Raw genomic sequence first — 24,637 nt, forward strand, 5'->3', positions numbered from 1 at the left:
TAGATTTTGGAACTGAAGTGGGCATATATTAGTGCATACTGGGAAAAAACGTAGCACCAAATTCTTGTGTGCTATCATAAAAACAAAACAATTTTTATGTTGAAGCAAAACATATCCTAACATATCTCAATTTCAATCATTAGGATGTCATGAGCACTGCTTTCCTGTAATGATTGTTGAAGCATCATATCATCATCCATTGTTACCAAAGTTAATTTTTCTATAAAAAATAAGGTCTCTAGCACAAAATTGAACAGGGGAAAGTTGAGTTTGTTTACTTAATGAATCGATTATACAAATCTATAAAAAACCATTTCGTCTTATCAACTAATACATTATTTATATACCTCAATTTCAGTTTTTAGGATGTCCAAAGTTAAAATGTTTATAGAAATTAAGGTCTCTAGTGCAAAATCGAGCATGGAAAAGTTGAACTTAATTAATGGACCAATTAAACGATTTCATCAAAACCTATTCCATATTATCAACTAATATTAGGGGTGTAAACGAACTGAGTCGAGCTCGAGTATTGTTGAGCTTGTCTCGACTCAAAAATTCTGAAATGGAGCTCGACTTGACTTGAAAATTTAGATAACAAAAATCATTTACATCTTTTTATTATTATGAATATCTATGAAGAATTTTCACAATGTAAACATTTAGTTAAATGTTGATGTAAAATTTTAATATATTTTTACATAAATTATGTAAAATTTAATATTAATTAAAATTAAAATAATACATGATATATTTAAATACTCAAGTAATATATTATCAACAAATAAATTTTTTATATAAATATTTAGAATTTCACTTGTTAAAAATTATAGAACAAGGACAATTTGGTAAAATATACATTCAAGTAATCTTTTATTCCTTCAACCAAAACACTGTAATCTTACATTCCTGTCAAACTAACCAAACACAGTAATGTAACATTTCCAGTAATCCTATTCCTGGTAATCTTTTATTCCCACTGATAATCTTACATTCCGTGAACCAAACGCACCCTAATAAACTGAAATGGAAAGGTAATGGTACGCTAATCTAACTCTAATCCGTGGGGTGCAAGAAATAAATAATATTTTTAGTTTTCAAAAATATATTTTACTTTAATAATAGTTGAGAATAAAATAACATGTTTAACTTTAAAGAGTCGAAATCCAATTTGAACTCTTTATTTTAATACAATTATAAATTTTATTTTTCTAATAATAATTATAAAATTTATTAAATTAAAAATAATTAAACATTTTAATGACATTTCAATTATCAAAGGGAAAAATGAAAACTTAATAGTAAGATGTAATGTTATTCTTTTTAAAGGTTTTAATTTCCAATAACTATATATGTATGGTGTGTTTTATCAATTGGTTAAAACTTTTTGAGTGAACACTGCTACCTTATAAATATATCAATTATTTAAAAAAATGAAAACCTATTTCTGTAATTACGTAGATTCTCTAATTTTATAGTTAAAATATTTTCAAACATCACAATTTAATTGTATAAAGATACAGTTAGAACATTTGAAAAATCATTGTATAATTAAATTAAAACGTGTAATACAATTCAATAAATTCAATAAATTCTTGATAGGCTTCCTATCAAAGAAAGGCTGCAACGAATGGAATTTATCATTGAATATCAATGTGTCTTTTGTGGCGCTGTTCTGGAAACAATGGATCATTTGTTCTTCGAATGTCCTATTGCTGCATCTTTATGGACATCAGTCTTATCTCTGACTTTTTTGCTTGGGCATATACTTTTTGAAAAGGTAAATCACTGCTCACTTCTATATTGAAGATTGATTCCAATGCTCTAATCTACATCTTATGGGAAGAAATGAACAAAAGGATCTTCCATGAACGAACCAGGAATTTTGAAGATCTGATACATGCCATTAAGGAAATAATTGGTTTGCAATTAAGGGGTAGAAATCTCAATAGATTAGATAGTGTTAATATTACTCTTTGTAACAATTGGGTATTGTTTGATTGTCGATTATTTTTGTATGTAGGACAATCTTTTTAATCTGAACTCTGATTTTTTGTAGCAGTTTCTGCTATTTTAGATAATAAAAATAAATTATCAAAAAAAAAAATGTTTCACTAGTGAAAGAATTCACACAAGCTATGAATTGAGCAATTGTGAGGGACGGACACAGCAAAATGTAATACAAAAATAGTAAGACAAATAATGCTTAAATTACTAATAAACTGTCAAAATTTTGTTAATGAAATCCTATTTTATCACATAAAAATACGAAAATGTTTCATCTAATGCCTCTCCTCTTTGCTCTCTATCCATGGCATCATGTGTTAACACAACATTGGTACACAACTTCTGCTGTTCATAAAGAGATTGTAGCATGCAAATGCATCATAATCAACTAGAAAGTGAAGTTGCACCACTTCTCTCCTTCCCTGCTGTTTCTTTCTGTTCTGATTTTCCCTTCTCTGCTACTAACTTCGTATGCTCCTTAGATTTCTTTGCCATCCCCTTCTTGCTTTTCGATTCCTTTACCACTGTATTTTCCTGACCCTGCAAATGCTCTTAATTATTAAAATTTGTCTTTTTTTTGTTAAAAATTAGTGATCACCTAACCTGGATATTAATTTATTGACTAAGATATGATAAAATCTAATCTTATAATTGTTTGAGTTATATTTTATAGATTGACTCTCACCTTACATTATGTTATATAGTCGGTAATTAAAAATTATGTCATCAAACCAGTATTTAAAAGCAACGACAATGTCAATAGACATCATTAAAATATGATTTTATCATATCATAGGTAGCAGGTTAACATCTAATTTAGTCGTCCATCAATTTTTAAAAAAAAAAACGAGTTTAGAATATATAAATATTCAGACGATTATTTTATAACTTATAATAGTTAAGAAACTAAAAAAACAACAATATAAAATTTAAAAAAAAACATTTTATAAATTTTAATAATTAAGAGCATTCTTTGTATTTAAGAGATATTTTTTGTACTTTATCCTAGATTTAATTCATAACTCATCAACATATTTAAAGTGAGATAAACTATTTTATATATTTAGAACAGATCTTTTTAAATTTAAAAAAAGTTAAACAAAATAGAAAAACAATTGAACAAAGTAAATATCAAATTACAACGAATCAACTCAAGACACAAGGATCAATGACGTGGCAGGAAAGATTTACTTTTCGAACTCCAGCCCAAACGCGGGCTCCAATATTTTTCGTGATTCGATTTTAATTTTTGTATACTTCCAATTTAGTACAAAATCCCTTTTAGTTTTAGGCAAACCCCATTCTCCCACACCCCAAACCGCTCTGAAGTACAACTCTAAAAAGAATCCTCTCTTCTGTATCTCTTCGCCTACTTATTTCCCAAGGCAAAGCCCTACCGCTTCAGGTAACTCGAGGCGACGATTCAGTCTCCTATTAAACTGGTTTTGAACGAAACCTGAGTGTTCTTTTTTGTCTTCGCCGTTTTTTTCTCGCAGGATTCATCATGAAAGGTGGTCAAACGAAGTCTGATTCGATGAAAACTGGCAACAAGTGAGTTCTGCACTGTTCTATTCGATTAATTTGTGTTATGCTTCCTAATTGTTTTCATATCAACTATGAGGAACTTAAGATCTGTCTAGTTCGTCACTTAATGGATTTCTGTTTTCGGATTTGTTAATAGACTGAAAAGCAAAGGCGCAGGCGCTGGAAAGCGTGCGAAGAAGGCCGCCAAGGATCCAAGCAAGCCAAAAAGGCCTCCCAGTGCTTTCTTCGTTTTCATGTATGATATATATTCTTATAACAAACTCATTTTGTTGCGTCTTGATTCTTTTTTTCTTATTATTCATTGTGCGATTGATTGATCAATTAAGGGAGGAGTTCAGGAAGCAGTACAAAGAGGAAAATCCTGAAAACAAATCCGTCGCTGCTGTGAGTCGTCACTGTTAACGCAAATCGTTAAAAGTTTCTATAGTTTCTCTTTTCAACTTGATAATTAGAATTTGGACTACGAAGATCTTAGTCATTACATTTTTGTATTCAGGTTGGCAAAGCTGGTGGTGCGAAGTGGAAAAGCATTACAGATGTCGTGAGTAATTTTCTTTTCTTTCTGCCTTTTTTTGGTGAAAATCATATAATGCTAGTACCATACTTTAGATTTTTGTTACTTGATAGACTTGTATTTTCCAGAAGAATTTTCTAATTATCATTTGGAATTTCAGGAGAAGGCTCCTTATGTTGACATGGCAGAGAAGCGCAAAACTGAGTACAACAAGAACATCCAGGCATATAATCTAAAACTGGTAAATAATAATAATATTTATTTTTCATTATTCTTTGTTGTTAGTTTATGCAATTAATACAATAGATTTAATTTTGATTTTATGTTTGTAGGCTGGTGGTGGAGGAAACGATAATGAATCTGATAGGTCAAAGTCTGAAGTTAACGATGATGAAGGGGGGAGCGGAGAGGTTTGGTTCTAACTCAATACTCTATCAGGAGATTAATAAACATATGTGGTTTGCTGTTTGCTAGATTGGATTTTAATTTGTTTAATCTTATGTGTTGTTGCAGGATGAAAATGAGGATTGAATGAGCTAATTTGCTGATTAGATCTCGTTAGGTTTATTCTGGATAGCTTGTCCTGCTTAGATATGAACAGTTAACGTGATATTAATAGATAATAACCAAGAATGGAATTTTAGATTAGATAACAGATGGCTATGATGGACTAGCTGCAGCAGTAACTTCATGGATATTGTACTTAAAAACTCTCTTAAACATCAATAACAAGTTTGTTTCTGCGTTTTTACTTAGAAGTCAGTGTTTAAAGTTTTAAGCTTAACCCTTGTGGTAGCTTTTGCGTGTTATCTTCATCATTATTAAACATATACATCCCTCTTCATTCTATCCCCATCTCATATACTGTCTCAACTATGCTTAAAGTTTTAAGCTTAACCCTTGTGGTAGTTTTTGCGTATTATCTTCATCATTATTAAACATATATATCCCTCTTTATTCTATACCCATCTCATATACTGTCTCAAATATTTTTCTTGTACCGACTATGGGACATTCTTGTCCATCACTTACCTAGTCTTGGTGTTTTTCTACCAGTGCGACATCTTCGCTTAATTGGCATCTATGCTCGATTTCACCATTTGTATGGCAAACATTTATCAGTGTTTTGCTCAATAGGCATTTACTTAACAAACTCCAACACCTCTCTTACACGTCTAGCCACACACCATAGAGCCACCTTGGGACCGTAGTTTTCAATTTTAGCCAATTTCCTCATCATCTCTTGAAACAAAGACACGGCCTGCAATCCACTCCCGTGCATGGTTAGACAAACAAGGACAGGTCCTGGAAACAATGCTAATCTCATTCATGGGTGATTCAATGTCAATTGACGTTTAAGATTTCTTTTGATCGTTCAATCAAAATTTTGATATTATCAAATCTTTAATATGACCATTGTATCATATTTTGATTTTAGAAATATATCGCAATAAATATTTTATGTTTTATATGATCTTTAAATTTTATTTATTTTAATTATAGATACAAAAGGATAATTATGAGAATTTGACAACAATATCACTTGATAAGACAGTATTAAAGATTTTGATTAATTTATGAAATCTCTCAAAGCAAAGCATTCATCCTATTTTTTTTAAGATCATGTACATTTAGGTATGATAATTTAACTTGAAATTGAGGGGTTTGATATGATTTGATTCGATAGGGTTAAGTTTTTTTTTTAAAAAATTCAGGTTCAGATTTAGTCTAGTCAGATTTTTGAGAGGTTGTGTTGGGTTTGGTTGGAGGGTAGAAAAACTTTAACCGAGAGATAAGAATGTAAATTTTTCTAAAAAAAATATTATTTTTAATTAATTTTTTTATTTTATATCTGGCCGAGTGGAATTTATACTTTAAAAAATTAGATCAATTCAAAGTCAAGTGAAAATATATATTTTCTGGGTTAAGTTGACCAAAAACTCGTCTCTAACGACCAATTACTCTTCCTATGAATATTATATAACAAGAATTCCAAGTACACCTAATAAAGTTAATTAAAGAAAATAAAGCATGAAAATGGTGAATTCAATATATAAGGATGAATATCTTATTTGGATTTGATGTGTTTTAATCTGACTTGATTTTGTTGGATCCATTTTTAATTTTAAAAAAGTTAGTTTATTTTGGGTTGTAGAAGTTTTTAAGGGTTAGATGAGGTTGAATTTTAGGGTGAAAAAATTGATTTGATTCGATATATTTAAAAATAATTAAAACAATATCCTTTTTTATGTTAAATTTTTAATTAGATTTTTATTTTATTATATATATATATATATAGATCGGGTTTGATATGAGTTTTGACTTAAAAAGTTAAGTTAGATATTAATTCGGATGGGATCCTCCTAAACCCAAATCAGATAGAATGCAAGTGAAGGGGTTTAATTTTCATATTTGAGTTGAATGAACCAAAAATCTGACTTAATTCGACTTATGATCATCTTAAATATATATCTAATAATATGTATTGTAGCTTATTTTTTTTCTTATTGTATGTAAAATATTATTTGAATGTAATTCTGAATTTATTTTAAAACTATTCAATTAATTAAACAAATCATTGGTGCAACAACAAATGAATTTTGTTGTATCAAATAGTATTTTTATCAATTACGTAATAGTTATTTAGTTCAATGAGGTGATTAAGTATTGTATTTTTTTATAATGATCCCAAATTTGAATCCTTTCTTGAAAAAGTATCTAGCTAGGTAATAACATGATTATAAAATATTAATTTATCAAAGCAACTGACACGATATGTCTCATAAACTCTGTTAATGATAGTGACTAATGAATGTTTTTTATTGTGATGACAGTAGTGTAATCCTTCTCAAAAACTATGTATTGCTCCTTTTGTACATACTAATAGCAGTGGAAGTGAGTTCTGCAGCTACCGCTCACAGTCCCGTAGAGAGTGGAACGATGGCAGGTGTTGGGAAATGCTTCCTCGTTACTGGCCCTCCAGTAAGTAATGCTATTGCTTTCACCTTTTACTGTAAAATTTAAGAATGCTTTCCTTTTTTTGCGATATTCAGAAATTCGGAATTGGGATTATTAAACGTGCAGGGTGTTGGTAAAACCACTCTGATCATGAGAGTATGCGAAGCCCTGAAGCTCTCTAATCCCAACACCAAGCTTCAGGGTTTCTACTCTCAAGAGATTCGGCAGGGAGGTGAGAGGGTTGGGTTTGAAGTCGTCACCTTGGATGGTCGCAGAGGTCGACTAGCCAGCTCCATCATTTCGAGGTTCCCCCCCTTACTTTAGTAATTTGGGATTAGTGGAAGCAAACGCAGTGCTTGCCGCAATGAAATTCTAGCTGGAACGCAGATTGACAGATGTTGTAATTGAGACTGATTCTTACTCGTTGGGTCGAAAATGAATGAGGGAGGGCAGAATTCTTGAGGTTTTGTGATTGGTCCTAAAGGAAGCATATTCCTAAAATAACCAATTTGTCGTCTATGTTCTAGTTTTCATGTGATTGTGTTAGGCAGTCATGTTGCTCATAGCTTATCTGGTTTTTGGAATTGATTGTAATGTTTCTGACTATGGATTAATAATAATGTTTCTTTTATTATCGGATAAAAAAGAGTCCGGCTAAATCTCTCTTTATAGCATCGGTGGCCGGCTGTTGGGAAATAGAAAGTGGATATAGAATCGTTGAATCTTTGGTATTGCCTGAATTGAAGGTGGCTGTTTGCTTGATGCTTTGTGGGTTCTATGGTTATGCTCCTTTGACCCTTATTCTCCTCCCCCCCTTATCCATAAAATCATCTTTCCCAAGAAATTTTATCGTCTTTTTATATGTCAAACTAATATTGTAATGTACTAGTTTTATGGTCTAATATGTTGGGTTAGGAAATTAAGGCTAAAATATGCTGTCTGTTGTCAGATCAGAGAAGGTACCGATCTCTTCATTATTGATGAAGTCGGTAAAATGGAGTTGTTCAGTTCATACTTCTTTCTAGCCATTCTAAACATTCTTCAATCCGGTAATCCTCTTCTCGCCACTGTCCCAATACCAAAGTTTGGCAAAGATTTGCCTGCAGGTAAATATTTCTGTAGCAGGTAAATATTTCTGTAGTGATTGTGTACCTCTTCTTTTTCTAATCCTGTTCCCACTTAATTTGATATAAAACCATGAAAGACTCAGACTGTTATTATTGCTTAAGGTATCTCCTAGACTGTGCCACTAGGATCTGCATCCCTTTTGTTTTTCATTGCTAAATTTGTATAGCTCTGTGTAAATTTGTGCAGTTGTAAGGTTGAAGAATCATCCAGGTGCAACCATTTTCACATTGGATAAAAGCAACAGGGATGCCACGAAAGAACAAATCTACTCTCAGTTGGTCGGTATGCTTCATAAACTTTAGATAATGGACTAGGTTACAAATTAAAACTTATCTCTGATGATGTATCTGGTTCCACCCTATGAGTAATGGATAGTATGCCATGTATTGAACTTTTGTTAATCTTTTTTGCACACTTCGTATATGCTTGCTTTGGCTTACGATATATAATTCTTTTACCTCTCCGATTGGATTCTGTGTTCTCCTATGGGCACCTAGCTCTACCATAGAATATATTATGCTTAAGATATATGATGCTTTTCAACACATTTTTAGTTGCTATCTTGGCTTTGGGAAGATGAAAGGAAACAGAGTGGATATGCATTCATGCAGTCTAGTTATCATTGCATAATCGTGAAGCTTGCTTTTTCATTTTAGCATAAACTGGTACTTATTCTGTCTTTGTAAAAAAATGGGGTATTTTCCAAACCAGTATGATCACATATCATCCATCCAAATTTCCTGATCAATTTGTTCCTGGCGCTAGGAAGATGAACTGCAAAGCACATTTTGGGGTGATCTAAGGCATCACATATGACTAAACATTTTCATTTTTTTTTGGTTTAGATTTGATTTTCCATTTTTTTTTGTTTGTTAATCTTTACTCATTAGTGCTGTTTTAGGAGAAAGTAAATGCCACTTCACGAACACTACTAACAAATGACTAAGGGTTCTTATTGATGTTGGGTGTTAATAAGAAACTTGCAAGCCCAAGTTGAAACACGCAGGGTGTGTTGAACTGTTGGTCCGCCCATGTAATTGGATTCACAATTCATAATTTTAAATTATAGGGTTAAGTATGTAAATGATCACCAAACTCTATTAAAATGATCCTTTTAGTCATTGAAGTTTTGGAAGTTATAAAATGCTCAGTAAAGTTAAAAAAAGATTAAATGTAATATTGATGTGACATTATACGATAATGTCGTGTCATTATTGAAACAGAAAACATAACGTTGTCATCATCTCTAATAAATTAGCGGTGGGTGATCAAAACAGAATTAAAACATAATGTTATGAATAATTTAGAATAAAATAATAGTTGAGTGGCTAAAACAAACATTTAGTAATAGGTAGGTGATCAAATAGATAGTTTACTCAAACTTTAAATATAAGTGAGAGTGCATATTCAGTGATTGCAAATTGATTTAATCAATTATGTTTATTATAAAAAAAAACCACATTATTAATCTAGGGATGTGCAGGCTGCAGCTTTGCCTAGGCCTTGCACAACATATATAACATTAATATGTTTGTATTATAATATTAGATAAATTATACGTTTAGTATCTAAACTATCAGTTTTAGTCTGTTTTAGTATTTAAATTTTTAATTTTTTAAAATCATACCTAAATTTTAGTTGTTGTTTCGTTTTAGTACATTCTTTCAAAATTTAATAATAAATTTTGAAAAAATTGAAAGTAGGGTACTAAAACGGATTAAAACTAATAATTTAGATACTAAACACGTTAAATTTTTAACATACGATACTAAAATAAAATAAAAATTAAATGTTATATATTTTTTTTTTTTTAAAAATAGACGTTTAAATATTAAAACAAATCAAAACGGATTATTTGGGTATTGAATTAGTAGGTTGTAGCATTATTTCATTTGCAGGTGGGACCGGTGGGCTACACCTCCAAACAAATCTGTCTTTTAACTGTCACCACCTTTTTTAAAAAAAATAATAATAATAAATGAAGGAAAGAGCTTAATCCAGATCTACAAGAGAAGTGGTCGTCTACGACTAATCTCATGGGAATCATCAGAAATAGTGAAGACCTCCGAGGAAAGTAACAAGGAATAATATAAGGTCTTATTTTTTTGGTACATTATAATATAATGTCTTATTTAAATAAAGGAATCACATTATAAATATGTATTTAATACAATATTACTTGTATAAATCTATATATTTATAAGTGAACGGAATGTTATTTTTTAGGAAGTAAATGGAACACTAATTCCTCGTAAAAATGTTTAAGAAAAAAATTAACCAATTAACTTTTCAAATCTTGATTCAATTTTAAACCTATATCAAACAGAAAACCTTAAATTTGTTATAATTATTAAATTGATAAATATATTTTACTTCCACTTCTATATTTATAAATATAATTAGTTTTTAGAATAAATTAGATTATTATTCTTTACACTATGTATAAACTATATATTTAATTTAATTAATTTTAATTTGTTTATTTTAAAATTTTCAGTCTTAACTTATATAATGTAGTAAAAATATAAAAGTTGTTGCATAAAGTCGCAAAATATAAAATTTAAATAATTTTTTTATCAAATTAAGTTTTATGTTTGGATTCAGATACTTGAATACCCTATTCGAAATTTTGAATATCCAAAAGGCTAAATATATAATTTTTTAGATAGAATACGAATCACAATTTTAATGATTTGAATTTTTTTATATCTGAAATTTCAAATTGAATAATATCTAATATTTAAAAATGTACATCTCTGGCTATACATGTGGATATACTATTGCATATCCATTATCCAAATATGCACTACTTATGCTGATGTATATTCAAATATTTGAATCTAACTTTATATTATGAAATGAAAAATATGTTTAGGAATTCAAATTTGATCATCTAAAATGTTAATAGATTTAAATCTAAATTATAGATTCAAATATTCAATATACAATTTAAAATTTAAATACTTTATAGTAATATTTAATTTACATTCATATTCAAAAATAAAACTCATGATTTATAACTATTACATATTTTGAGTAAGATGATTTTAAAAATATATGGATATTTGATCTATTACTATTCTTTATGATTCGACTAATACAAAAATAATATGACTAAAATATAAAAATTTTAAATGATCAAATTTAAAAACATGATTTAAATTTATAATTTATACATAATACAATGACTAACAGTCGAGTTTAGCTTAATCAATTTAGAGTATATATATTAAATTTACATACAGTATAGGAACTAATGTAAGAATTTAACTAAATCTTAACGATATAAGATTAAAATAGGGTAAAGTATACAAATAGTCCCCAAACTTTTAGGGCGCTTAAATTTTGGTCACTCAACTTTTGAAACTTGCAATACAATCATCGAACTTTTAGTTCGTTTTAAGTAAGGTCTCCGTCGTTACCTCCCATTAGTTTTTGCTGACGTGACATTTAACTCCCGTTAAACCCCCTTCTTCTTCTTGTTATTCTTCTTCACTCGTTCTCATTTACCCTACCTCCGATCAGTAGTGGCTCACACCACCATAACCATCGTCACCTCCCGACCATACCTCGACCTTTGATTCATACTCACCATCCATCGATCGTCCCAAATAGCGAGAAGTGTAACACCCGAGTCCGAAGTGTCACATTGACTTTTCAAACATTTATTCGTATAAAATAGTGAGTAATTTAAAAACTTTTATAACATTTAACTTATTCAAAACATTTACAAAACTATTCAGAGCTTATATAATATATTCTTTTGATTACATGCCAACTAGAACTTTATATACAAAGATACATATTATTCACTTCTCTTCTGATCTGACATTCGGTAAGGAGAACTGACCTGTCTTGTTCCTCTTTACTTCTCTTTTCGCTTTCCAAACCTACGTGTGAAACAATCACACGCTAAGTCGATGACTTAGTAAGGCATATAAAACATATAATATTTCATAAAGCATACATAAACATATACCATCATTAAGAAACACACATAACATCATATGGTTCATGTAACACATTTTAAACTACTTACCTTTGATAACCATTTATAAACCCATCGTATACATATCACATTCAGTATGTTTGTTTAATCTCTTTATTAGCCCATGTACACTAGTGAGAACTTAAGGTATGTGAGTACATTGAGGTTGTGCACACATATGCTGTCACCACAGCTCGATCAATGTCCCGAAGGACCTATCCAGAGGTCACAAAGACCCCGGTAACTATCCAGAGGTCATAAAGATCCTCGGTAACTGTCCAGAGGTCATAAAGATCCTCGGTAACTGTCCAGAGGTCATAAAGATCCTCGGTAACTGTCCAGAGGTCATAAAGATCCTCGGTAACTGTCCATAGGTCCCGAAGAACCTAGGTAAACTGTCCATATGTCTCGAAAGACATAGGTAAACCCTCGACTCTTGGCATGCCAACTATACCCCTAGCTCTCATATCACATAACATGGGCATTATCATTTATAACATTTCATATCACTTGTTATTTCTCTTCTATCACATACCACATGTATGTGTAACCATGTATTTCATATCATATATCTTATAATAGATTCTTATATCATCATTTGTTTCCTTCCTACATATTCACAATCACACTAACATGTAATGCAAGCAAGATGTATTAATACATACATGTAATCACATAACTTATATCATATCATTTCTCTTATAAACACATTTCTCTTCTTTTCTGTCACGTATCACATATACGTGTAATCATTGATCTTATAATCCTATGTTCCTTCTCTTCTGTCACATACCCTATGTATGTGTAAACATATATCTCATAAACATATATTTATGAATCTCATATCGTATCACATATTCACATAAACATGTAATCCACTTTCACATATCACTTAACATATTTTCTAATATGATCACATAACTCATATTATCTATCTCATGTCATATTCTCATGTATTTACTTAATTCAGTTTCACATAGCTTGTCACATAGGCATGTATTCTCATATATTATAATTTCATATAGTTCAATATCACATATCACATATAAATGTAATCATGTACTCATACACACATAAGCATCATATCATTCACAAATCAAATAACATTTTAGGAGTCACTTCTTACCATAAGAACTCCAATACTGGCTCATCGCAAGCCAATGTTCGTTCAATAACATAAGTACAATTAAAATTGCACTCACCTTAGCTTTGCTTTGATTCGATTCTAATCCTTCAATTGATTCAGAACGGGATCACGTTCTATATCTACATAATCATACATATATCTATATTAGTATTATAACTAATATACTCTAATGGTTCACTCTTTAGATTAAGATAAATGTCAATTTCCTCTTTCAATGAAAGTATGCATCGATGCACTACTGATGCATCGGTGCATACAATACATTCGATGTTGTATTATCACTGGGATGCATCGATGCATGCCTTATGCATCGATGCACTAATTGCATTCGATGTTTCTATTTTAAAAGAGTGCATCGATGCACTACCTGTGCATCGATACACCTTCAAACAAATTTCTGGGTTTTAACCTTGATACATCGATGCACTATGAATGTGCATCGATGCACTCTGCCCAGAACCTCTTTTTGAACCCAAAAATCATCAACTCTTCACTAAAATGCTTCATATTTCATCCCCTTTCATATTCCTAACTTTCATATACATGTTTAAACTCATTTATAATCAATTATCTCGTCTTTAACCTTAATATCCTCTCCTCTTTATTAACTTCAAGAATCATACCAGATTTTTAACATGTTTTAAACCTAATTCTAACACTCCATATTCCTTAATTAGATTGATGACAAGTCAAATTCCTTCTCAAAATTCACTTACTAACTCTTTTTCCAGAATTTCCTTAAGAAACTCATTTTCTTTAATCTTTCATAACTTCTTTATCTTTTGATTTTAGGACAACTTAAGCTTTCCATAAGCTTAAGTATTACCTAATGATCAAAACCCACTCTTAAAATTAACAAATAATCAGCTAACAAGGAATCTTACCTTTGCAAGCTTGGCTCTTTCTTTCTCTCGTACATGAAGAAGAAGAAGAAGATGATGAAGAGAACATCTCTTCATCCTTGTCCCCTCTAACATATATATCCTTATTATATTTATTTTTAATTCATTTATTAGTTAAATGACCATTTTATCCTCTACTTCATTTGATAATTACTAATAACTTTTAGGATTTATTTCCAGATAAATCATTGAACTAATCCATTCTTCTACTTTAATCACCAAATTCTGAAACTTTACCATTTAGTCACTAACCCATAGTTTGGGATGTTACAACTCTCCCCTCCTTATAAGAAAATCCGTCCTCGAATTTTCACTACACATCTTAATAAGAACATATCTTCTAATGTTCTTATGTTGCTTCCCTGACTTATTCTTTCTTGTCATCATCAGAAACTTACTTTTCAATCCTTTAGTTTTCTAACTATCTTTTTCGTTTATACATTCATCTTCTGTTGCTTATCATATAAACAATAACCAGTAATACCAATCCATTGTTATCTTTTCTCTCATTCGATTATGCATTTTTCCTTTGACCTTTCTAAAATTCCATATAATGTCACTCATCACGTTGACAGTAACATCCATCTCATCACTCTATATCATAAATCCATCTATTTCTTCATAACTCTCTAATTACCTTATAACCATACCAAACTTGTACTTCGTCATCATTTGACCAAAACACAACTTTAAATCTTCTTCAATTGTGATTAAACATATACTTTAAGGAGTCAAACAATATTTTCACATCACCTTGCACACTTTTCGTGTTTCTATATCGAACTTATCATTTACACTTCCATACGAATCCTCACTTCATTCACTATATCACATTTACGTAATCAAAATATACAACTATATCCAATACAATTTCATCACAAAATCTTGTTAGTCAACGCTAACTCTTTCATTTTAAAGTACAAATCCTTATCATCTCCACATTCTTTCTTATACACAATACTATCCCTTTGTTTCAAATTCATAACTCTGATTTCATTCATATAATGTTACTTATCCTGTAGACAGTAACATCAATTCTTATCACTCAAAATCAAAAATCAATCAATTGATTTCTTTCCTCATTTTCTAATTAATTCACCACAATCCAAACTTTTACTCATTCTTTCATCCTTGTCTGTATTACGATACACATAATCTCTTCATATAACCTTACATACTTTTCTTACTTCTAATCAAACTTATAATTTGCATTTCCTTATAACCCTTTATCATATTTAATCTTTCAGTACCAGACCATACTAATTGAGTCTGTCTGACTCTCATCAGATTTGATTCTCTGGCAGAGAATACAACTAATCCATACCTTATCTGAAGTTAAAAACCAGAATCTCTACCTCTCTTTGATGGTACTGAACTCTATGAAGCACCAATTCTCTCAATCATATGAGATTTTTATTCTCCAAACTTTTCATTCTGAGCTCTTTCTCTTTAAAGCTTTAACACAATTAACCATTTCTTGAAACGGTAACAAATTCAAAACCAGTAACACTCTTTTAATTTAAGGCGCAAGTCCTAAACAACAAATCACATGTATCATTTTCAGTCGGAATTAACTCAGCAGCAATTCTGCTTAGCTTATTAAACTTATAATCATACTCATACAAGGTGTAATTCCCTTGTTTCAAGCTCGTGTATTCCAGTTTCATCTGTCTTATAAACTGGTCATCAATGCACTTATTCTTGAACTCTTATACAATTTTAATCACATCATTTAATCTTTTAACGTTCTTATGGTGACAATTGTCCACCATACTCTAACTTACCAAAGTAGTAACAAAACTACTCAATTCAACATCTCCACTTTGAAGAAATGAAAACCTTCTATCATATCATTCAACAAAAAGGTCTATAACAATAGAACCTTCCTCAAATCCACCCTTGAACTTAGGTCTCCTAAATCTTTTAACTATCTCAATACATTCATTCTATGAGTTAACAAAATATAACATTGTAAACACATCGAAATATCATTCAACATCATGAATCATTCTCTAATCTTATACAGGCATTCCCTGAGGTTTTCATTCTTCTCCCTACCTGGCCAGGGCAGGTGAATGCTATTACCTTCAGGTCTATAGCCTTGTGTTTCACTTTGGAAACTCTCATATTTTCATGTGCTCATATCATTTCTTCTATCACATATCACGTGTGCATATGCTTATCCAATTCATATTGTATAACATATGTCAATTGCATATGTTCACATATCATCCATCATATCATATAAACATATATATAAATTTCATAAATCATTCTCTGGTATTCACATATCTTATTTAACATAATAATTTAACTCTATTAACAAGACATTACACTCCTTACCCTATCAGATCAGAAAATTTTCTACTTTATGTCGGCATGTATACTTTTTAAAACAATTTTGACTTTATTTTTAGCCTATAATCGGCTAAACCGTAGCTCTGATACCATTAAATGTAATACCCCCAACCCGTATCCGACCCGAATACGAGTACGAAGTGTCACATTGACTTTTCAAACATTTATTCGTATAAAATAGTGAGTAATTTAAAAACTTTTATAACATTTAACTTATTCAAAACATTTACAAAACTATTTAGAGCTTATACAGTATATTCTTTTGATTACATGCCAACTAGAACTTTATATACAAAAATATATATTATTCACTTCTCTTCTGATCGGACATTCGGTAAGGAGAACCGACCTGTCTTGTTCCTCTTTACTTCTCTTTTCACTTTCCAAACCTAAGTGTGAAACAATCACACGCTAAGTCGATGACTTAGTAAGACATATAAAACATATAATATTTCATAAAGCATACATAAACATATACCATCATTAAGAAATACACATAACATCATATGGTTCATGTAACACATTTCAAACCACTTACCTTTGATAACCATTTATAAACCCATCGTATACATATCACATTCAGTATGTTTGTTTAATCTCTTTATTAGCCCATGTACACTAGTGATAACTTAAGGTATGTGAGTACATTGAGGTTGTGCACACATATGTTGTCACCACAGCTCGATCAATGTCCCGAAGGACCTATCCAGAGGTCACAAAGACCCCGGTAACTGTCCAGAGGTCATAAAGATCCTCGGTAACTGTCCAGAGGTCATAAAGATCCTCGGTAACTGTCCAGAGGTCATAAAGATCCTCGGTAACTGTCCAGAGGTCATAAAGATCCTCGGTAACTGTCCAGAGGTCATAAAGATCCTCGGTAACTGTCCAGAGGTCATAAAGATCCTCGGTAACTGTCCATAGGTCCCGAAGAACCTAGGTAAACTGTTCATATGTCTCGAAAGACATAGGTAAACCCTCGACTCTTGGCATGCCAACTATACCCCTAGCTCTCATATCACATAACATGGGCATTATCATTTATAACATTTCATATCACTTGTTATTTCTCTTCTATCACATACCACATGTATGTGTAACCATGTATTTCATATCATATATCTTATAATAGATTCTTATATCATCGTTTGTTTCCTTCTTACATATTCACAATCACACTAACATGTAATGCAAGCAAGATGTATTAATACATACATGTAATCACATAACTTATATCATATCATTTCTCTTATAAACACATTTCTCTTCTTTTCTGTCACGTATCACATATACGTGTAATCATTGATCTTATAATCCCATGTTCATTCTCTTCTGTCACATACCCTATGTATGTGTAAACATATATCTTATAAACATATATTTATGAATCTCATATCGTATCACATATTCACATAAACATATAATCCACTTTCACATATCACTTAACATATTTTCTAATATGATCACATAACTCATATTATCTATCTCATGTCATATTCTCATGTATTTACTTAATTCAGTTTCACATAGCTTGTCACATAGGCATGTATTCTCATATATTATAATTTCATATAGTTCAATATCACATATCACATATACATGTAATCATGTACTCATACACACATAAGCATCATATCATTCACAAATCAAATAACATTTTATGAGTCACTTCTTACCATAAGAACTCCAATACTGGCTCATCGCAAGCCAATGTTCGTTCAATAACATAAGTACAATTAAAATTGCACTCACCTTAGCTTTGCTTTGATTCGATTCTAATCCTTCAATTGATTCAGAACGGGATCACGTTCTATATCTACATAATCATACATAGATCTATATTAGTATTATAACTAATATACTATAATGATTCACTCTTTAGATTAAGATAAATGTCAATTTCCTCTTTCAATGAAAGTATGCATCGGTGCACTACTGATGCATCGGTGCATAAAATACAGTCGATGTTGTATTATCACTGGGATGCATCGATGCATGCCTTATGCATCGATGCACTAATTGCATTCGATGCACTACTCAAATGCTTCATATTTCATCCCCTTTCATATTCCTAACTTTCATATACATGTTTAAACTCATTTATAATCAATTATCTCGTCTTTAACCTTAATACCCTCTCCTCTTTATTAACTTCAAGAATCATACCAGATTTTTAACATGTTTTAAATCTAATTCTAACACTCCATATTCCTTAATTAGATTGATGACAAGTCAAATTCCTTCTCAAAAATCACTTACTAACTCTTTTCCAGAATTTCCTTAAGAAACTCATTTTCTTTAATCTTTCATAACTTCTTTATCTTTTGATTTTAGGACAACTTAAGCTTTCCATAAGCTTAAGTATTACCTAATGATCAAAACCCACTCTTAAAATTAACAAATAATCAGCTAACAAAGAATCTTACCTTTGCAAGCTTGGCTCTTTCTTTCTCTCGTACATGAAGAAGAAGAAGAAGATGATAAAGAGAATATCTCTTCATCCTTATCCCCTCTAACACATATATCCTTATCATATTTATTTTTAATTCATTTATTAGTTAAATGACCATTTTGTCCTCTACTTCATTTGATAATTACTAATAACTTTTAGGATTTATTTCCAGATAAATCATTGAACTAATCCATTCTTCTACTTTAATCACCAAATTCTGAAACTTTACCATTTAGTCACTAACCCATAGTTTGGGATGTTACAATAAGACTATTCGAACAATCATCCCCAATATCCGTTTTCGGTCATCGATGACCGTCATCACCGATACCAGTAGGAGTGCCACCCCATTCTGACCAAAACCCTACTAGTAACTTGTTGAGAGTTACCTCCATTCGCTGTGGAGAGAGCCCCGAATCTCGTTGGAAAACCCGACACCCTTCATTTTTTCATCGATTTTTGACTGATTGGGTCGTTTGTTTTCGCCACACACGCCATCACTATTGGAGTTCTTACACAGTTTCGACCAAAACCTAATCGGTCGTGCCTCATTGTCATCGTCCCTCCTTTTTCCGTAGTTGGTTAAAAATAAAAAATAGACATTGTGGTCTTATTGTGATTTAGGAAGAAACAATGAGTATGAATCGAGGGTTGGGGTATGGTCGGGAGGTGACGTCGATGACGATGGTGTGAGCCACTGTTGACTGAAGGTAGAGTGAACAAGAATGAGAGAAAAAGAAGAAGAAGAAAAAGGAAGAGGCTTAACGGGAGTTAAGTGTCACGTCAACAAAAACTAAGGGAAGTAATGACAGGGACTCTACTAAAAAAACTAAAAGTTCGATGACTGTATTACAAGTTTCAAAAAATAAGTGACCAAAATACAAACACCCTAAAAGTTTGGGGACTATTTGTATACTTCACCCTAAAAAATGACCTAATCAAAGTAAAAGAAAAAACCAACAATTTTTTGTCTCTGTCTGTCCATTTCTACGCTACTTTTCAAAGTTTTCTCCTTTCACCTTTTCTTTTTCCTTTTATTTTATTTTTCTATTCTTTTGCTTTGGTGAGCACCGAGCAACAACTTGACTTCCTTTCCTCCAAACAACATGTAAGAGAAATCAAGATTGACTTGTTATGAAACGAGTAAAAATTAAAAGATGACCAAAATCATGATAACGGAATTGGAAGGCCATCAAGAGAATAAAACCCAGAAAGATATCGTGAATGTACATGTGAACAATGGTGGAGTGATGTATGTCAAAGTGATGACCGATGAGCAGTTGGAGACTCTGAGGAACCAAATTGCTGTTTATGCCTCAATTTGTGAGCAGCTCGTTGAGATGCATAAGAGCCTCACCGCCCAGCAAGATCTTACAGGCATCTCTCTCTCTCTCTATTTCTCTCCTTATACATGCTTTCATGGTGTCTTTCATTTATGGCTTCTCTCATTTCTTATCATGCTCTTTTTCTCTTCCTTTTTGTCATTATCTAAAAGGGTCTTATTTTTTTACCAACATGGGTCTTGTTACTGATTTGAATGAGTCACAAATACCCATTTAATGCTTTGTTTGTGAAGAACTATTATTGTTCAGATATTATAGGCCAAACCCAAACTTTTTTTTTTTGGAACTTTGTGTATTATATTTTTAGCTGGATTCTTTGTTTGTGTTGTATGTGACTGAAACAAGATACTTGATTGTGTTGTTAAATTCAGATACTTGATATTGTTTACAGGTGGTAGGCTGGGGAACCTCTATTGTGACCATTTGATGCCATTTGCAGGGCACAAAATTACTGCCAGGCAGCGGTGGACGCCGACCGCTGTGCAGCTTCAGATTCTGGAACGTATCTTTGATCAGGGGACTGGAACTCCAAGCAAGCAAAAGATCAAAGAGATAGCCTCGGAACTGAGCCTGCATGGCCAAATTTCTGAAACAAATGTCTATAACTGGTTCCAAAATAGACGGGCTCGGTCTAAGAGGAAGCAACTGGGGTCATCATCCAACAATGCTGAATCAGAACAGGAGAGTCGAGTCGCCGAATGAAAGGAAGGCAACTAAGACCGAGAATCTTCTCTCTCAGCGGAACCCTGCACTTAGAGCTCAAGATCTGTGCTTCCAAAGATATCCTCTGAATTGCATTTCTTGAGTGTGATGTCCAATCCAAATGCATACAACGGTAAGCATTTTCTTTTCAGGAAGGTGTGTTAGAATCGATTTTCGGAAAATCTAAACGATCACATGCCTATTTAATCTACGCAGGAGATGAACATATCTCTGGAAAAATGGGAATTCCGGAGACTTAAGACATTTACGACCAGGCGGAAGATTACTGCATGGCGGGTTGAGACATTAGAGGCCGGTTGTGCAAACATGCCATCCAAGACTCTGGTTGTTGGGCCTGTGGGGATGAAAGAATTTGGTTTAATCATGGAAAAATTGCATGATTAGCATAGCAGTGAAGCTAATTACTTATAGTTTGAACATGAAATGAGGCACGTTGAGTTGGAAATAGATTTACTAGTATGATTGTGCCATTGTGGTTTGGCTTTGTTTTCTTGGTTGTTTCGTTAATAGAAGGAACCCCATGAATGTTTTGGCGAGTTCTTCGTTGAAATTATGATCGTGCTTGATTTTGTTGGAGTTGATGATTGTTTGGTCTGAGTTTGGTAGTTAAAGTATGGACATTTTAACATATGTTGGATGGATAATGTATGGTCTTAATCTGAAATTAATGTACCATTTTTTTTATTAGTCTGAGTTAATTATAAGATAATATTTATTTTAAATTCTTTCTATTAATTGACAATAAACACATAAATTCTACTAACGATGTTTAAATTTACCATTTCTTAAGTATTACAATATTAATTTTATTAGTTAAATTAAGATTTATTCGATTATATAAATTAATGTTTAACTTATAGAATTTCTGAAAATTTTAAATGAAAAATAGAGACGTAAATCCAACAATCTTGTACTCTAATTACATCAAGCTTATATATTTCCCATTCCTTTTTCACATTCATCTCCCATCTTTGGCTTGGGAACCATTTTTATCCAGAACCTTGAAATACCATTTCTCCCTTTTTGGTATTTCAAATTCCCCCACACAAAAGCAAACCCTAATTATAATCTTCTCAGCTCTATCTTTCTCAACAATCCTAAAACAAAACACTTTCTTTTCGGGATATACAAATGTAATCAGGTATTCGATCAAAATTCAATCATTTTTCGTTCCTAATTGTCATCCTTTTTCATTATTATTACATCCTGACCATCCCTTTACAATCTTCGAATTTACGTTGTTTGCCTTTGTGCCTTTGTTTTAATTGATCGGCCCTCCTCTTTTAATTTGGCCATTCGTTTTAATTGCAAGATCATCTAATCTAGTTTTCCATTGGTTTTACTAGTAGTTCTACAACAGAAACTGCATATAGGGTTTTCAGGCTTTCATTCTTTATGTCATTTACGACGAATGAATCATCTTTCAATGATCACCTGTATGCATTTATGCTATTTCCAAAGTGGGGGTTTTTGTATCCGAGATTCCCCTTTATTTGTTATTTTGCCTTTTCCTTTTGGGTTTTGTTTACCATTTAACACTGAATCTATGATTGTTGATGTTATAGAATCGATGTGAATTGGAGCGGTTGGATTCTCCTTGTAAAGAATTTACTCATTCTCTGGTGCTTTGGATTATAAAAAGCTGGATTTAATGGATACCAACGTTTGTGACATCAATCACTTGGATGCTGATGTCCTTTTGCCTCCTCGGAAGCGCCTGTTAGCTGGCTTTAAGAAACGAGCTTCGAATGCAAATGGTGCTTCAGATCAGCCAATAGCTGCTGCTTCAACTTCATCTCCTTCACCTCCTTCACCATCATCTGCTACTTCATCAAGTGATGTTGATGCTCATCTTAATAACTTATTGAGTTCACGTTTCAATAACCCTAACCTTTCTCCCGAGGAGATTTATGAGGCCTCTAGTGCAGCCGCTATTGCTGCTGCTAAGACTGCTGAAGCTGCCAGAGCTGCAGCAGAGGAGAAGGCTGCAATTGCAGCTAAAGCTATCGCCGCAGCTAAGAGTGCATTGGACATGGTAGCAACATTTTCTGAAGATGTTGGTGGTAAGGATAGATACCTCAAAAAGAATAAGTTCAAGAAGCATGTCCCAGTTCAAGTTTTATACAAAAAACACCAACCAATTGAGAATTCTAGGGTAGATGAAGATTTAGCCCAGAGGTTGCACCGAGCAATCAATAGTTCTCCAAGAATCTCAAACGATTCACCAATTTATGAATGTAAAGGTCATCAACAGAAAAGGTCCAAGAGCTTGCCAACTCTGGAGAACACGAAGGTTCCCAATGGGGGTACTGTGCTGAGAGGAAGCCCTTCTTCTACCTGCAATGGAGGTACGATGGCAGCCGAGATCAATTCTGATGACTTGGTTAAGGAGCACGTAAAGGTAGCCAATTATGAAAAATCAGGGGAGTCGGTGTTGGATAATGGTGAATCAGAATCAAAGGAAAAAGCTTGCGAAGATACGTATCCTACTGGTAAAAGGAGGGGAAGAGTAAAGCTAAAGAAGTTGCCCTTGAGCGTTTGTTCCTATAGGGATCGAGTGAATGCCAAGGAAGATATGATTACTAAGAACTCTCCGTTGATGGACAAGAACATGGGTAATCCGACTACTGTTGTTAAGCCTGTGTTTTTCTCTGGAACCATCTGCTGACGGTTTTATTTCTATTGAAGGTACACCTGTGTGGAAATGCCAGGATTTCAAGGCCCCTTCATGTATCGAACAAAACAAAGTCACCCAATTGTAATGCTCGGTTCTGTTCTGGTCGCAGGTGACTTCAATCTTAGACGATAGTTGAGGTAGGAGGATTCACTTCTCTTTTAATAGAGACGAATTTTACTCCACTTTATCTTTTTTCGCTCATATCTGGTTCTGTAAGGAAGATGGATTTGACAGTGTACATTTGAATGTTTCAATTGCTTGCCTCTAAACTAGAACAACACCAATAATTGAATTCGAGATAAAGAGGAATGCAGTGCAATAAATATTAGGTAGTTCTTTCCCTGTTCAACTCTTTCATATTCATCCTTTTGGGATGATCCATAGATGTACTAAAACCTTAATGCCTTTGGTAATGCTTTTTCAGCAATTGAATTATATTATTTTGTTCTCCTTTTCATTTATTTTCTTAAAAAATAAATAATATGAAAAAGTAATTTTTAAAAAAAAAATAAAAAAAAATTAATAGTGATTATTGAATTTAGTTAATTCATCTATGCAAGTGAATTCTATTTTTCTATATATACATGTATATCAGTTTTGTTTTTTTCTAACAACATAAGAAAGGAAACACATTAATTTGAAGCTTGAAGGTTGATGCTTGAAATGGAAGGAGGCTCCGATTCATCGGCTGGAAAGTGACTATCCAAAGCCAGAATTGCTCCGGCAGTCGGTTATATAATATTTGCTTACAACTTAATCCAACGGAATTACTCGGGCAGCCAGTGATATAGATGGTAATTACTTTTTAAAAGGAAACCGGTAAATGGTAATTAGTTTGTTTTGTTGGTCAAGTATCTCAGATATCTTCAAAAGTAATTAAAAAAGTTTTTTTTTTCAGCAT

At 32.1% G+C, this 24,637-nt stretch overlaps 3 protein-coding genes and 1 pseudogene across 3 annotated transcripts; all 4 read left to right on the plus strand.

Moving 5' to 3' along the window:
• The first annotated feature begins 3,309 nt into the window (after positions 1–3,309).
• Positions 3,310–4,809, plus strand: LOC120153065 (HMG1/2-like protein). Its single transcript, XM_039165079.1, has 8 exons — positions 3,310–3,409; positions 3,501–3,555; positions 3,686–3,784; positions 3,876–3,933; positions 4,046–4,090; positions 4,224–4,304; positions 4,396–4,473; positions 4,577–4,809. The coding sequence occupies exons 2-8, from the start codon at positions 3,509–3,511 to the stop codon at positions 4,592–4,594; spliced, it is 426 nt and encodes a 141-aa protein (XP_039021010.1). The 5' UTR covers positions 3,310–3,409; positions 3,501–3,508; the 3' UTR covers positions 4,595–4,809.
• A 2,111-nt stretch (positions 4,810–6,920) lies between these two features.
• Positions 6,921–8,568, plus strand: LOC120153064 (cancer-related nucleoside-triphosphatase homolog). Its single transcript, XM_039165078.1, is given in 7 exon segments — positions 6,921–7,045; positions 7,148–7,326; positions 7,366–7,375; positions 7,694–7,736; positions 7,739–7,767; positions 7,971–8,127; positions 8,336–8,568. Coding segments are annotated over 7 exon segments (576 nt in total). The 5' UTR covers positions 6,921–7,003; the 3' UTR covers positions 8,452–8,568.
• Positions 8,569–20,150: 11,582 nt separating this feature from the next.
• LOC120153045 lies at positions 20,151–21,628 on the plus strand (annotated as a pseudogene).
• Positions 21,629–22,014: 386 nt separating this feature from the next.
• LOC120153140 lies at positions 22,015–24,078 on the plus strand. The gene is made up of 3 exons (XM_039165141.1): positions 22,015–22,200; positions 22,625–23,674; positions 23,748–24,078. The coding sequence occupies exons 2-3, from the start codon at positions 22,711–22,713 to the stop codon at positions 23,819–23,821; spliced, it is 1,038 nt and encodes a 345-aa protein (XP_039021072.1). The 5' UTR covers positions 22,015–22,200; positions 22,625–22,710; the 3' UTR covers positions 23,822–24,078.
• Positions 24,079–24,637: the final 559 nt, after the last annotated feature.

Source organism: Hibiscus syriacus, unplaced genomic scaffold (genome assembly GCF_006381635.1).
Source record: "Hibiscus syriacus cultivar Baekdansim isolate YM2019G1 unplaced genomic scaffold, ASM638163v2 tig00111098_pilon, whole genome shotgun sequence".
NCBI lineage: Eukaryota > Viridiplantae > Streptophyta > Magnoliopsida > Malvales > Malvaceae > Hibiscus > Hibiscus syriacus.

Coding starts and splice junctions, on each gene's coding strand:
- LOC120153065 (XM_039165079.1), top strand. CDS start 3,509: ATGAAAGGTGGTCAAACGAAGTCTGATTCGATGAAAACTGGCAACAA. Junction 3,556..3,685: donor TCGATGAAAACTGGCAACAA/GTGAGTTCTGCA, acceptor ATTTGTTAATAG/ACTGAAAAGCAAAGGCGCAG. Junction 4,091..4,223: donor GGAAAAGCATTACAGATGTC/GTGAGTAATTTT, acceptor TTGGAATTTCAG/GAGAAGGCTCCTTATGTTGA.
- LOC120153140 (XM_039165141.1), top strand. CDS start 22,711: ATGGATACCAACGTTTGTGACATCAATCACTTGGATGCTGATGTCCTT. Junction 23,675..23,747: donor GTTGATGGACAAGAACATGG/GTAATCCGACTA, acceptor TTTCTATTGAAG/GTACACCTGTGTGGAAATGC.